The following is a 16148-nucleotide window of genomic DNA, read 5'->3' as shown; positions in this document are numbered from 1 at the left end:
GCTTGGCCAGGGATGCTAGGATAGACGGTGGCACGAAGCTTTTGAAGCGGGTTAAACGCAGCCGCCCACAGGCGCTCACGCGATCAACCATGGCAGGAAAGGGCTAACCAGGAGGTTAAGCCATGCCAAAAAGCCACGAAGCCGCTCTGCCAGTCCCGGACTTGAAGGCCCCAGCTGGCCCCGGCTGCCTTCTGCGACAGGATGGAGTCTGGGTTTTCTCCTCCTCCTCCTCCTCCTCCCTGACAGCCCAGCCAGCGCCCCAGAATCTGGGGATGGGGGTGGGGCAGACATCTAGAAGCAGCAGCAGCAGGCCTGGGACTGGAAGCAACCACTGATTTCTGCATCTTGGGGGTGGGGGGCGGTCCCATAGCAAGATGGGACCCAGGCCTCGTCTCCATGGAAACCGTACCCCAAGTGGAATCACCCAGGATGGTCAAGGGGCTTCCTTTGGCTTGCAAGAAGCAGACTAAAGTTTTTTTTTTTTTTCTTTTTTCCAGTCCTGGGCTTGGACTCAGGGCCTGAGCACTGTCCCTGGCTTCCTTTTGCTCAAGGCTAGCACTCTGCCACTTGAGCCACAGCGCCACTTCTGGCCATTTTCTGTATATGTGGTGCTGGGGAATTGTATACGAGGCAAGCACTCTTGCCACTAGGCCATATTCCCAGCCCTAAAGTTGTATTGTCCAGACAAAGCTGGGGTTCCAATGCCCACCCCATCCTCCGGCTCTGGAACCAGGATGCTGGCAGGGGGGTGAAAAGGCCCTCCGGGGAGAGGGTCACACATGGAGACCTCATGTCACAGATGAGACGCGGCCCACAGCAGTGACTCAGCCACACGGTGGCTCCTCTGCCCCAGCATCCACTCGAGACACCCCTGGCACCCCAAGCTCGGCGTTAGACAAGAGCAGGCAGAGGGCATGGCGAGACCAGGTCCCCAGGGGCCTCACCAAGCCACCCACGCCAGGGCGTCGCCACCCCGCCAGGCTCTGCAGCCCCAGGCCAAGCATCGGCATGCAGAGGATGGATGGATGGCACTGCACACGCATGCACAGGAACACACGTGCACAGGGTGGGGCGGAGCCATGCTACGGACTGTCAATCAAGCCAGGGAGGCGGGGCCTAGCACTCCTATAAAACCACCGACAAGGCTCTCAACCAGACAGGAGCGGAACAGCTTCAGGTCCCTGCACTCGGGGACCAGGGGTGGGCTCACAGGGAAGGGGCAAGGAGTCCACTCTGAACTAGGGATCCCAAAGGGGGGTCCGTGGGTGGCCGGTGGGCTTCCACGCCGTGTCCTGGCACTGGACAGTACAGCGGGACCCATCGGCCACCATCAGGGACACCCACGGGTGCAGCAAAGCATGCAGGTCTAACTCCACGCCGTGCCGTCACACCACAGAGCACGCCGTTACTCACGTAGGCAAAGGACGGGCCTTGCTGCGGTCGCACCATTCGGTGAGGAACAAACGTCAGTGTTATTTCAGTCATATACATCTGCCCAGGTCTGAGCTCTCAACACCCCCAGTGGCTTGGGCGCCCCAGATTGACAAGAGCACCTACCCCCCGCTCCCCACCCAATGCTACATCCTGCCTCTACCCATCTCCCTCCCCGGCCTCCCTTCTTAGACACATTGTGAACGTTTTCTATAACTGCTGTGTGTGTGTGCGTGTGTGTGTGTGTGTGTGTGTGTTTGTATGAGTGTGTGTTACTGGGGTTTGAACTCAGGTCCTCACACTTACTAGGCAGGTGCCCAACCACTTAGGCTATTCCTCCAGTTCCTTACTGCTTCAGTTATTTCTCAAATAAGCTCTGACACTCTGACTTGGGGCTGGCCTCAGATCACGATCCTCCTACCTCTGCCTCCAAGTAGCTGGAATTACAGGCATGCATGCACTACCTCACCTGACCTGAGATCAGGGGGAAAATATTCAGGCGCATGGATGACCCCTGAAAAGATGACCCCTTGTTTTTACCCTGTAGGAATGGGCAGCAGTGAACAGTGTATTTTCACTGCCGTGTGAAGTTGAAGGCCATTTCTCCCCTAGGTGCCAGAGACACTTGGCCAGCCCCAGCCACGCCTTGCTTCCTGGGCTTGTTTGAGAAGGGGAGGACCCTGAGGCTGGGGTCAGCCCCAAGCCAGGTGTCCTGGGGGACCTCCGGACGCTGCCCTGCCACGCGTCGGCCACCCTGCCAAGCCCTCGCCTCGGAGGGCTCCAAGCGAGATGCAGAATGGTGGGTGGGGGTAACATCCCCGCCACGGTCAGACGTGGCCCCCGTCATTCTGCTGCGGTCCTGTCCCTACGCCTTCGGGCAGAGGCACTGGCAGGACCTGGGTCCCCTTCAGCCCCGTTCTCTGGTCAGCAGGACTGTGGCGTGGCGTGGGTCAGGGAAGAATTTCTGGGAGCCCTAAGGGGTACTGTGGGGGGCTGGGCCATTGCACCCCTGGCCCTGCTGGGGGGAGGGTCTGGAGCACCCCAGGACCTCAGCCATGAGTTACCAGAGGGCAAAAGTTACCAAGGCTGCATGCCAACATGGCCCCAACGTGCTCAAGCCTGGGAGACGGGCCTCAGAGGGCTGTGCTGCACCTCCACCCTGGGGTCCCCACCCGGGGGACATGCGTGGTCACCACCGTGGAGGGGGTGGGTCCTACCCCAGTGCTACTGCCCACAGGACATCCAGTCAGCCCTGAGAAGCCCAGAGCGCCATGGTTAGGCCGCTCGGGGCCCTGTGCACCATCCCCTGCCCTCCCCCCCCCCCCAGAACCCTTCCAGCCCCCCGGCCCTGGCTCACCGTGATGCTGGTGTCCTTCTTGCCCTTGTGCGACGAGGCCACCACCGCCAGGTACTGGATCACCTTCTTGGTGTTCTCCGTCTTGCCGGCTCCAGACTCGCCTCTGGTGGGAAAGGGGCAGTCCAGGCCTCGGCCTCACACAGGGCACCAAGCATACAGGCGGACCTCGGCCATGCCAGACACACCCCGGGGGGGAAACTGAGGCCTCCAGAGGGTGTGACTAGCTGGGAGGGGCTGAGTTGGGCCTCCACCCCTGGTAACACCTAAGCAGGGGAACCTCAGGTCTAATGCTCACAAAGGATTAAACAACAACAACCACAAACTCCCTGATCTTTGCTACCAAGGGTTGAATGCAGGCATGCCTGAAGTTTAGTTGTTTGTGATGGGGTCTGGCTGTGTAGCTGCGCTGGAACTCAAAATCCTCCTTCCCTGGCCTTCCTGAATGCTGGGATTACAGGTGTGTGCTACCATGCCTGGCTGGAATTGTCTACTGTGTGTGTGTCTGTGCACACGTGTGTGTGTGCACGCACTAGTCTGGAGCTTGAACTTGGGGCCTGGGTGCTGTCCCTGAGCATTTGTGCTCAAGGAAAGCTAGCACTCCACCAGTTGGAGCCACAGTGGTATTTCTGGCTTTCTGGTAGTTCACTGGAGGTTAGGATCTCACAGATGGCTTTGAACCACAACCCTCAGATCTCAGCCTTCTAGGTAGCTGGGATTACAGGCGTGAGCCACTGCACCCAGCCTGGAACTGTCTATATTGAAGGCACCTTAGCACTGTTGGGCCCAGAAAGGCCAGACAGGAGGTGGTTTGTGAGCAAGGACTTAAGTAGCTCTCAGGGTAGCAAACCTCAATGTAAGCCCTAGAAGTTGCCAATGTGGAAAAAAGAACAGGTTAGCCCACTGGCCCCTGGGCAGATACAAACGCTTTCTTCATCTGTGAAATTTCTCCTTCCCTCCCCACCTTGAGAGTCAGGGGTCTGACTAATGGTCTCAGTCAAACCCTGTCTGAGGTAATTTATGCTAAGGTATATATGACTGATATGTTCTGATTAGCAGGATTTTTTTTTAATTAAAAAAATCATTGGGGGCTGGGGATATAGCCTAGTGGCAAGAGTGCCTGCCTCGGATACACGAGGCCCTAGGTTCGATTCCCCAGCACCACATATACAGAAAACGGCCAGAAACGGCGCTGTGGCTCAAGTGGCAGAGTGCTAGCCTTGAGCGGGAAGAAGCCAGGGACAGTGCTCAGGCCCTGAGTCCAAGGCCCAGGACTGGCCAAAAAAAAAAAAAAAAAAAATCATTGGGGGCTGGGAATATGGCCTAGTGGCAAGAGTGCTTGCCTCCTACACATGAGGCTCTCGGTTCAATTCCCCAGCACCACATATATGGAAAACGGCCAGAAGTGGCGCTGTGGCTCAAGTGGCAGAGTGCTAGCCTTGAGCAAGAAGAAGCCAGGGACAGTGCTCAGGCCCTGAGTCCAAGCCCCAGGACTGGCCAAAAAAAAAATTTAAAAAAATCATTGGGTGCCAGTGGTTCATGCCTATTATCCCAGCTACTCAGAGGCTAAGATCTGGGGATCACAGTTTGAAGCCAGCAGGAGCAGGAAAGTCCATGAGACTCTTATGTCCAATTAACCACCAGAAAACTGCAGGTGGAGCTGCAGTTCAAAGGGGCAGAGCGCTAGCCTTGAGTGAAAAAGCTCAGGGACAGCAATCCAGGCCCTGAGTTCAAGTCCCATGACCAACAACAACAACAGAAAAAAAAAACACCCTTCTAGAACATGAAGGGGGCATTTTTTCACCATAGTGGCTTTTCTGGGGGCTCTGGTGACCTGTGTTTGTAACAAGAGGCTGGCACGGAGGGGCCGCCCCATCCCGGGGCCCCCCGATTTCCTCTGGCTCCCACTTTCTGAGTGGAAAACAGGAAAAGACAGAGTCTCCACTCCAGCTTTCCTTGTCCCCATCTCCTTCTGCCTGGACTCTCCTGTGATCTGAGCTCACTGAAACATTCTACAGCAGAAGAAAGCCTGGTTTTTTGTGTTTTTTTTTAAGTCTGGAGAAGAATGCGTCCACCCCCCCCACCCCCCCATCCTCGCCAAGGTCGGCTCAAGGTTCCTTGTGCTGAACCAGGATGGCCAGAGCCAGCCCAACCTCAATTCTTCTTCCTAATTAGGAAATGGAGAAATTAATATTCTCTGCCAAGCTCCCCTTGATAACTTTGCTCATGCTGGAAACAAAAAAGAAGAAAGAAACACATGTCTCAACTTGCAGGCCGGATCCGTCCACCGGGCCCACTGTCCTGAAAAACATTTGCTCGTTGCTTCTGGTGAACTCCTTCCTAAAGGCAGGGCTGATGAGTCCATGTGTAGTCAGAAGCAAGTCCAGCCCAGCGTGGGCAAGCAACTTTCCCTGGGTCACACAGCAAGGCAGGGACCCAGTGTGAACTCATAGTCAGATCCAATTTCAGGGCAAGAACTGATAGGAACTGAATGGCTATCTGTACAAAGCCCCGCACTCCCGTAGCTCTTCATGTCATCCACCTAGCTAAGAAAGGACTCATCAATTATTATCATCCACTAGGGGAAACTGAGGCCTGGAGAGGCCGAAGGAGTTTCTCAAGCTCTCACAGTTGCCTCTGCTAACCTACAGATTGGAAATAGGGAAAGAGCAAGATTTGAATTCAGGTCCTGCCATTATCTTCTATTCATTCTGATAATTAAAATAAGGAGAAAGACAGAGGATGCTCCAGCCCTACCTCCATCAAAATAATTCCAAAAAAAATCTAAAATCTTCCCTGGCCTTAGCAGGCACTGGGAAAATGTAAGCAAGGAACAATGAGTTAAGCCACTCAGTCATGTACACTATGGCATATATGAATGAGCTGGGTTCTGATGAGAGCAAAAGGGAGGAGGGGGACATTCTTACGGGAAGCCAAGCACACGGCTGGTCCGAAGACAACCCCAGCAGAAGACGATTCTCACCAGCCACCCCTGGCTCTTCCCCACAGTCTCCTTCCTTTCCCTCCCTGCCCCCAGCTGTGCCACTGCAAGGAGCGGGGTACAAACTCTGCATCTCTGCTTCTCCCCAGTGGGCTGCTTCCAAGTTTTCCTGACAAAAATAAACCATCCGGAGGCTTTGCCAAAGAAAACACCCCACTTTCCAGGCCCAGGGGTTGGAGCCCGGCAGAGACAGACTTATCTCCTGTTCTGACCCTGGAGCCCATGCATGAAGACGCCACCCAGGTCAGAGCCCCTACTTCCATCCTTGGGAACTTGGTGCTCAGCTCTGGCCCTCCAGGGGGCCCCCCAGTGGCCAGATGTGGCCTCCCGGCCTTGTAGTGACCCTCACTCAGCACAGCCCATGGCTGGGTGGGTGGAAAGATGAGTGAATGCAAATGAAAGGAGAGGTGGATGAATTGAGGGACAGAAGGATGGACAAATGGATGGGTGAGAGGAAGGACGGAGGGAAGGAGAGAAAGAGGGAAGGATGGAAGGATGGGCTGATAGATAAGATGGGCAAATGGATAGATGGCATTATGGCAAATGGATAGATGGATTGGGTTGGATAATGGATGAATGGATGGGTGGATGGGTGGATGGGAGTGAGTGAGTGGATAGATGATAGGTAGGTGGATGGTGGCTGATAGTTGAATGGATGAATGGATGGATGGGTGGTTAGGTGGATGATGGATGAATGGATGGATGGGTGGATGGGTGGATGGATAGATGGGTGGGTAGATAGATGGATGGGTGGGTGGATAGATGGGTGGTTAGGTAGATGATGGGTGAATGGATAGATAGATGGATGGGTGGATGGATAGATGGATGGGTGCATGGATGGGTGGTTAGGTGGATGGGTGATAGATGGATGGATGAATGGATAGGTGGGTGGATGGGCGGATAGATGGATGGATGGGTGGTTAGGTAGATGGGTGAGTGATGGACAGATGGATGGGTGGATAGATGGATGATGGATGGATGGGTGGGTGGATAGATGGGTGGATGGGTGGGTGGGTAGTGACCCATCTGAGATTTTCATCAACCTTACTTACCACCCAGGCCCCCATCCCTACTAGGTGCCTAGCACTTGGCACATGGCAAGTATTTGCTACCAGAATCTGCCTTTATGACCTTACAAGCTTGCTGTGAGGAGTACTAGGGGTAAAGCTTCCCCCCCCCCGAAAGTCAGCACACAGGCTCCAATCTTTAACCCAAGTGCTCTCAGGCATGGCTGGCGTTTAGGTGTGCCTGTCTGTGTGAGAACACCACTCTTGGTGTTTAATGAGCATCTACCCCATGCCGGGAAGGGAGGTGGACCCTTAGAGCAGTGAACGGATCGGGTGTCCCGTGGGCTTCGACTCGCACAGGAGGGGGTGAGGCAGATCCACTTACGTGCACAGAATGGACTGGTCCTCGCGATCTGCAGACAGAAAGGAGAGAGAACAGGGCTCTGAGCTCCGAGGAGCCTCATTCGAAAGCACCCACACTCTGGCCTGGCTGCTGAGACTGGGGAACACCGGGTCTCAGCCCCCGGGGCACAGCTCCAGGGTTCTCAGGAGAAAGCCGCCTGCAGAGCTGGGGGCAGGCGGGAGAGGGACAGGCAGAGGAACCCATACCTACCCTGTGCCTGAAAACTGGGCAGTCCAAATCACCTCCCATACCCTGGGGCTTGAACTCAGGGCCTGGGCGCTGTCCCTGAGCCCTATTGCTCAAGGCTGGCTGGCACTCTACCACTTGAGCCACAGCGCCACTTCTGGATTTTTCTGTGATTAACTGGAGATCAGAGTCTCATGGACTTTGCTGCCTGCACTGGCTTGGAACTGCGATCCTCAGATCTCAGCCTCCCGAGTAGCTAGGATGACAGGCATGAGCCACCAGTGCCTGGTTTTAATTAATTAATTTTTGAATCGGGTCTGGAACTTCTGCCAGGGGATGCCATCTTCTTACCTCTGCCTCCCAGAAGGCTGGGATTCCTGCACACCCCCTGCTGTCCCGGCCCCATCTGAGGAAGGACTTTGGTGGTGGGCGGGCAGGCGTGGCTAACGGGCTGGGATGGGGCCAAGGGTTCCCAGCAGGCTTTGCCCAGAGCCAGGAGATTTATAGGGTCACAGCCTCCGAGGCCTTGTGCCACCCGCCCGAGGCCGCTCTCTAGCCCCGGACATTCTCATCAGAAACCCAGCGTGGGAACTGCACAGAACACTGTGTGTGGAGCGGCCTGCCAGCCCCACCCTCCTGCAGGGCAGAGTTGTCCGCTTCCTCCCAGGAGCATGAACTCCCAGAGGGGCCGGGCCGCCCTCCCAGAGTACTGAGGCTTCTCTTCCCCAGCACCACCAAGCAACTCTGCTCCTCCCACCCCATCCAGTCTTTCTTGCAAGGGAATGTCGATTCATCATCTCACAACCACATGGAAGGGCACCCAAGTGTCCCCCTGTAAACCCTCTCAGATATAGCCCAGTACTCTGTCCCCACCCCTGTGTGTGACCTTGTGTGTCCAGATTCTGTCACTGAGGATGTTTTCAAGGCTCATCTCTATTGTACTAGGCATTGGTACTTAATTCCTTTTCATAACTAAATAGTACTCCATTGTGTGGCTAGATCACATGTTTATTTCTCCACCAATGGACATCTGGGTTGGTTTTTGTTGTTGTTTTGGTTTTACTTTGTTTTTACCACCTAGTTGTGGATACGTGTTCCAGACAGCATCCATATTCAAGTTTTTAATTGAGTACTCATTTTATATTCTTTTAGTATAGATACATGAACCTTGAAAACATGACACAAAGTACACCAAGCTCATCAGAAAAGGCCATCATCTCAAGTCGTGTGCCGGTGGCTTGCTCACACATGTAACCCTAGATACTCAGGAGGCTGAGATATAAAGATCACAGTTTAAAGCCAGCTGGGGAAGAAAAGTCCATGGAACTCTTATCACCAGTTAATCAACAAAAAAGTCAGAAGTGGAGCTGTTGTTCAACTGGTAGAGTGCTAGCCTTCAGCACAGAAGCTCAGGGATAGTGCCCAGGCCCTGAGTTCAAGTCCCAGGACTAGCAAACACACACACACACACACACACACACACACACACACACACACACGCCATATCTTATGCTTCCATTTATATGAACTGTCTAGAATACTTAAGTCTACAGAGGCAGAAACTAGATCCCCAGTTACTTCTTTGGAGGGTGATGAAAATATCGATTTAAAATCCCAGGGTGGGCATGTAGCTCAGTGGTAGAGAGCCTGCCCCAGATGTACAAGGCCCTGGGGTCAATCCCGCCACCACCCCCCCCCCCGACACACATAAAATGGTTGGCTTCAGGACCCTGTAATAATTAAGTTAGGATTGATCAATTATGACACCCCAGAGTAGAAAGATTTTTCAAAATCTGCTCATTGTATACCTTCTCTGAGTGCAGAGGGCTGACATCTTAAACTTCAGAGCCTGATAGGTTTATTCAATTTTTTTTCGTTATTCTCTTTTTTTTTAAATTTTTATTATCAAACTGATGTACAGAGAGGTTACAGTTTCATACGTTAGGCATTGGATACATTTCTTGTACTGTTTGTTACCTTGTCCCTCATGTCCCCCTCCCTCCCCCCCTTTCCCTCCCCCCACCCCAGATGTTCAGTTCACTTACACCAAACAGTTTTGCAAGTATTGCTTTTGTAGTTATTTCTCCTTTTTAGGTTTATTCAATTATTAAACTGCCTTCACTCATTAAACTGTTAGCACTTATTAAAGTGCTATTAAGGGCTGGGGATATAGCCTAGTGGCAAGAGTGCCTGCCTCGGATACACGAGGCCCTAGGTTCGATTCCCCAGCACCACATATACAGAGAACGGCCAGAAGTGGCGCTGTGGCTCAAGTGGCAGAGTGCTAGCCTTGAGCGGGAAGAAGCCAGGGACAGTGCTCAGGCCCTGAGTCCAAGGCCCAGGACTGGCAAAAAAAAAAAAAAAGTGCTATTAAAGCGGAGGTCAAGTGTTCAAAGGTATGCCCGGAAGACGGCTGGGATCACCCCACGTGGAGGGCTCAGCTGAGAGCCCTGGGCACCTGTGTCCCTTGTCTGCTGACAGCAGCCACTTGACAAGGGGGTGAAGACAAGACAGTTGTGAGCCAGGCCAGCTCCGCAGGACAGAATGCAGTCCACTCTGCCGGCTCCGCCTCCCCTGCTCTCTGAGGCCCTCAAGCTTTCCTCACGTCCCTGAATCACTCAACAGCCACCTCCCAGACCCAGGGCTTCCGCTCACAAAGGGGGAAGAGCCAGTAGTCTGGGGGCGGGGGGGGGGGAACCAGGCTGCGCCTCCCTCCTGCTGCTGGAAAGGACACCATGCTCACATCCAGTTAGCTGACCTGCAGCCCAGTCCTTCTGTTTCCTGTGGGCCTCAGTTTCCCCAGGTGTTAAAAGGGGGCTCATCATAGTATCCGCCCACCAAGCATATGTGCACAATCAGAAGAATGCACCACTTGCTATTTCATAAGAGCCACTGAGGAAAACACTAGAAGCAAAAGGAAATCTTCGTTGGTCTGCCTTACTCTGTAACTGGAAACTGTGTTGCTTCGCTGGGTGTGCCAGTCCATGCCTATAATCCCACCTACAGGTGGGAGGAGCTTAGCCCAAGCCCAGCCTGGAAAACTATGCAAGACCCTGTCTGAAAAACAAAAAACCCAAAATAACAACAAACCCTAAAGCAAAAAGGGCTGGAACCCCACCTCCATATCACCTCTATAATAACAATTACAAATACATACACTGCAAATGAACTATACAACTTGTGGGTGGGGGATGAGAAGGGAAAACTGGGAGAGAGGGAGGGAAGGGGTGACATGGTCCAAAGAGAAACATCTTCTTTACCCAACTTATATAACTGTCACCCCTCTGTACATCACTTTTATAATAACAAGTAAAAGATTAAAAATAATACAAAGTTTGCCGGGGGAAAATATCGACCATAATATTGTTTATTTCATGATACCACCTCTGCTCCTAGGAGTGAATTGGAAACCTATCCAAAATGTTCATGCACTTTTGTCTGTATCACCAAAAATAAAGAACCTTCTTGCTTAAAAAAAAGGAATAAAAATGAAAACTACAGAACCAGTTCAAGAGCTCCATCAGGGGAGCAAGAAGACTGCTAGCCGGGTGCCAGTGGCTCACACCTGTTGTCCTAGCTACTCGGGACACTGAGATCTGAGGATCACAGTGCAAATCCAGTCGAGGCAGGAAAGTCTGTGAGACTCTTATCTCCAATAAACAACCAGAAAAACAGAGTGGTGCTGTGGCTCAAGTGGTGGAACACTAGCCCTGAGCTGAAGAACTAGGATAGTGCTCAGGTCCAGAGTTCAAGCCCCACGTCCAACAACAACAGAGAAAAAAGATGACTTCTGCTACATGGGTGCAGAAGGAAATATGAAGGAAATGCTCTTCCCAAATTTCCCTGAACTTCAGGATGAAGAATGTGTTTGTGTAACATTCCAAGGGGTCCACTAAGTCTCCAGAACAATGAGGGGGGGACACAGATCCAGGGCAAGTCCTAGTGATATGCACAGGAAAATAACAATGAGTCTAGCCAAGCACCAATGTTCACTTCTGTAATCTCAACCACTCAGGAGGCTGAGATCTAGAGACATGTGGTTCCAGTCCAGGCAAAAACGTCATTTAGAAAGCCAGTGGCAATAATTAAGTACTCAGAAACTAGGTTGAGGGATGGGGGGGGAAGGGCAATTGCTATCTGGAGGGGAAAATAATACGTCACACAGTCAAAGAAAAAGTAATCGCAAGACAGTACAGAGAATACCATCTACATAGCCATAATAATCTAAGCTCTAAATAGCACTTATATGAATACTCGGAATGATGTTTTATGAAGCTCATTAAGCTTAAGTATCAGGAATCTGTGAGATGAGGAAATATGAGCAGGCCAACGAGATGAATGGGCTTCCATAGGTAAAAGCCAACAGGTGATGCGTAAAGCTGGAAATATTTTTAGTTGCCAGTAATAGAATCAAGCTATATCAAGATAAAGAGGCAAACACCTCCAGATCAATCCTAGAAGTTGATAACTGCTGACCTTAACAATCCTTCATGAATGATTTCACTGGAAACCATCTACACAGATACTTTTCGTGAAAAATCAACACTCATTTTTTTAAAAGGGAGCCAAAAATACTTGTATGCATTGATGTGGAACATTCTAGTACAATGAGGACAAGTGTATATAAATATCACCATTTGTAGGGAAAACAGTGGGGAGAAAACCAGATATTTAAGTTCCTTAGTTTTCTTTTTGTCAGAGGTGCATGGTGTGAAAGTAATTGTGTGCAAAGTTTTCAATCATTTTGTGCAAGAAAAAAAATTGCTTCATATTGTAGAAATCCCCAATCATGGCACCAAAAAGGTTCAGAGCATCTGGGATTTTTTCTTTTCTTTTTTGGTCAGTCATGGAGCTTGAACTCAGGGCCCGGGCGCTGTCCCTGAGCTTTTTTACTCAAGGCTAGTGCTGTACCAGTTTGTGCCACAGTGCCACTTCCAGTTTTCTGGTGGTTCATTGGAAGAGAGAACAGTCTCATGGCCTTTCCTGCCTAGGCTGGCTTCAAACCAAGATTTTCAGATTTCAGCCTCGTCAGTAGCTGGGATTACAGGTATGAGCCACCGGTGCCTGGTACATTTGGAATTTGGGGATGAATAGATTGCTGGTTAAGTACCTGGCACTCATACGTGCCACTAAGTACTTCCGATGTAGTACTTCATTTGATCCTCATGACAACCCTATGAGGGAAGTGGTGGCTAGTACAGTTCTTTTCCACAGAGTCAGCAGTGGGTACAAAGAGGTTCAATAGCTCATCCAAGCCCACACAGCACACGAGTGGCAAAGCCAGCATTTGAAGACAGGATGGTCTGAATTAATGTCCTGAACTAACGCGGTCACTGCTAGACAGTACTGTCTCTGTAGAAGGAGAGAAGCTTCTAAGAAAAACATGGAGGTGATTGTATGAGGATGTCATTTGTATCAAATTCAACAACAAGCTAGATGGACGGTGTCAGGATTACCAGGAATTGGGCAGGAGAGGGCATTTTATTTTTTTATTTATTTTTTTTTTTTGGCCAGTCCTGGGCCTTGGACTCAGGGCCTGAGCACTGTCCCTGGCTTCCTTTTTGCTCAAGGCTAGCACTCTGCCACTTGAGCCACAGCGCCGCTTCTGGCCGTTTTCTGTATATGTGGTGCTGGGGAATCGAACCTAGGGCCTCGTGTATCCGAGGCAGGCACTCTTGCCACTAGGCCATATCCCCAGCCCCAGGAGAGGGCATTTTAAAGAGGGAACTTCCTAGAAACATGTCACATCTTGTTCTACTATTATGACACCTAACAAATTAGTTTTTTGTTTTTGTTTTTGCCAGTCCTGGGCTTGGACTCAGGGCCTGAGCACTGTCCCTGGCTTCTTTTTGCTCAAGGCTAGCACTCTGCCACTTGAGCCACAGCGCCACTTCTGGCCTTTTCTACATATGTGGTGCTGGGGAATCGAACTCAGGGCTTCATGTATGCAAGGCAAGCACTCTTGCCACTAGGCCATATTCCCAGCCCTAAAAAATTAGTTTTAAGCTGGGTACTTTAAATAGGCACATTTTACCCCCAGTCACTGTTTATATTGACTTTTACCACAGTACGTTTATTATTATTACTGATATAATCGGGCTAAGACTCCTTCATCTGAAAATCTGAAAGCCAACACTTTTGGGCCCCTCTATAAGACACAAGCAGGAAATTCAATTTGATTCTCTTTTTCTGAGAATGAGACTCAAGCTGACCTCCAGTTGGAGATCCTCCCGCCTCAGCCTCCCAAGTGCTGGGATTACAGGCATACTGCACTATGCCCAACTTCATGTACAGAATTATGTAAAAGTATTATATAACACTTCCTCCAACCTATGGGTGCAAGGTAGATTTGAAACTTAAGTAATTTTCCTCTCTGGACTGGGGTCCCATCCCCAAGATATCTCAATATATGCGAATGTTCTAAAATCAACCCATAATTTGACATCTGAAACACTTCGGGCCATGTTATACTTGAATGCAATGCCCCTCAGGCTGTCATACCTGGGCAAGAGGGTAATATGTAAAAAAGCCTTCCAGCTAGCTGGGCTCTGGTGGCTCACGCCTGTAATCCTAGCTGCTCAGGGGGGCTGAGAAGATCACAGTTCAAAGCCAGCCAGGGCAGGAAAATCCATGAGACTGTCTCCAAATGACCACCAGAAAACTGGAAGTGAAGCTATGGCACAGGTGGAAGAGTGGTAGCCTTGAGCCAAAAAGCTCAGGCCCCATAATGACAGACAAAAACAACCATAAAAAGTCTTCAGGCTGGCATGAAGAAAGGCAAGAGAGGGGCTGAGCCTCCCCCTGTGCCGATGAGGAAACCGAGGCTGGAGAGGGAAAGGCATGTGTCCACACTCCCAAGGGAGTCTGAGATGGATGCCAAGGTGGCTCTTGGAGCCCTTCCCCTCTCTCCTCTTCCCCAGGAAGCTGGCATGGCTAGCCAGGGCTGCCTGGGGGGGGGGGGGGGGGGAGGGCTGAGTGTTGCCCATATTTGCCCAGGCAGCCTCCCCCTCCCCCTCCCACCGCCACAGACATCGCTTTGCTTTTCTTCCTTTTTCAGTCACAGCCCTGGGTCCCGGGTACTGCTTGCCAAGCTGGCATTCCTGGCAGGGATTCAGGGAGGCCGCCAGGGAAGCAGCACAGGCCGAGCAGAGCGGTGGCTGGCCCTACCTTGCAGCATGCTCCTATAGGCCGTGTCAGCGATGGCGTAGATGTGGGGGGGCATCTCGTGCCGCTTCTTCCCCTTGTACATGTCCACGATCTTCTCCGAGTAGATGGGCAGCTGCTTGTAGGGGTTCACTACCACGCAGAACAGCCCGGAGTAGGTCTGCACACACGGGAGGAAGGACAGTCAGATGCGTGGATGGACGGATGGGCTCTCCTGTGTCCTGACAGAGGCAGGGACCAAGGCTCAAGAAATAGGGGGGCAGGTACCCTGGATGACTGGGCTATCTTTGATTTTCTGTGTGATTTTAGATGGGCCTGGGTTCAAATCTCAGCCCCTGTGTCTTAGATGGCTGCCACTGCTGTCCTAGCTCAGAACTGCCCAGGGAGGCCACCAGCTCCCCATCTATGTCTGACAGGAGGGGAAACTGAGGCATGGGGAGATTGTGGCCACAGCCCAGAACTTGACCCTAAGTATGTTTCTCCAGAGCTCCTGCTTGTGCGGGACCACTAATGGAGCCTGCTGTCTTCCATAAACTGGACGCACACTGGTAGGAAGCACTGGGCCAGCCCTCCCCACGGGCAGCCTGGACGAAGGGGCCAGGTGTGACCACAGAATGGGGGGTCCACTGTGGGAAAAATCCACAGACACAGAAAGCACTCCCATCACTCCCCAAGGTTAGAGAGAGGAGAGGCTGTCAGTGAGTTTGGAGGTTGTGAAAATGTCCTGGGGCCAGTGTGTGGCTACGGTTCACCAGGCGTGGGCTCCAGGTTGACAGGGCAAACAATAAGAATTTCCCTGGCTGATGGATGGCTGAGATGGAACTAAAAAGAAATCAGTCTGGTCATTCTGAAAAGTATCAGAAGTGGAGCATGGGGCAGGGGGAGGAAGACAGGGCCTGGGGCCAGGCAGCACTCCCACGCACTGGACGGTGAAGGCCCAGGCAGAGGCCAGGCTAGGGATAGAGCTCACTGTGTCACAGCCACGGCCAATCAAACAACAGGGCTTAGGTGAGGTGGCCGAAGACCCCAGCAAAACCCTACAGCACTCTCTCATTCACTCGTTTTCATTCACTCATTCGTTTGCTCGTTTATTCATGCACTCGCTCATTCATCTTATTCACTCTATCTGGTGTGTCTTAGGCTCGTGTCAGGTCATAGGAGGTGGCAGAACCGGACTGCTGGAGGTTGTCTGATTGGGGGTTGAGGCTGACCATCAGCGGGCCACACGGCCGGTGGAGGCAGAGGGATGAATGGCAGGCTGGGAATGGCTGGGAAGTGTGAAGATCTGTCAGGTCCGGAGTGAACAGGGTCACACGAAACCAGTTTGAACAACCATCAGCCACCTACTAAGCACATACTAATACCAGGTCTGAGCCAGAAACCAGAAGGAAATAAATCTTTGGCAGCCATGGCTCTCCCAGAAATTTCTAGATCATGGGCCAGGTGTGGTGGTGCACACCGATCATGCCAGCTCTTTGAAAAGCCGATGTGGGAGGATCTCTGTCTGGGGCCTGCCTGGGAAAGATAACAAGACTATCTCTGAAAAACGGAAAACGCGAAAGGCCTTGTGGGTTCATGAGCCCACCCCTCCTAACAAACCGG

The 16148-nt window shown here is 51.9% G+C and overlaps 1 protein-coding gene across 4 annotated transcripts in view; it reads right to left on the bottom strand.

Annotated features, from left to right (window-relative positions):
* The window catches only part of Myh11 (myosin heavy chain 11), a 59527-nt gene that overhangs the window by 31353 nt on the left and 12026 nt on the right, over nucleotides 1–16148 (bottom strand). For 2 of the 4 annotated variants that reach the window (XM_048332938.1, XM_048332940.1), the window contains exons 3-6: nucleotides 14550–14706; nucleotides 7179–7206; nucleotides 2789–2891; nucleotides 1414–1434 (exon numbers count right to left, since the gene is read on the bottom strand). In XM_048332938.1, the coding sequence (XP_048188895.1) occupies nucleotides 1414–1434; nucleotides 2789–2891; nucleotides 7179–7206; nucleotides 14550–14706 (309 nt within the window). The remainder of the gene's footprint in view (nucleotides 1–1413; nucleotides 1435–2788; nucleotides 2892–7178; nucleotides 7207–14549; nucleotides 14707–16148) is intronic. The other 2 variants (XM_048332939.1, XM_048332941.1) reach the window with 1 other exon arrangement.

The sequence above is a fragment of the Perognathus longimembris genome, chromosome 23 (genome assembly GCF_023159225.1).
Source record: "Perognathus longimembris pacificus isolate PPM17 chromosome 23, ASM2315922v1, whole genome shotgun sequence".
NCBI lineage: Eukaryota > Metazoa > Chordata > Mammalia > Rodentia > Heteromyidae > Perognathus > Perognathus longimembris.
Note: the sequence above shows the minus strand (reverse complement) of the source record. Positions and strands in the feature narration are given on the sequence as shown.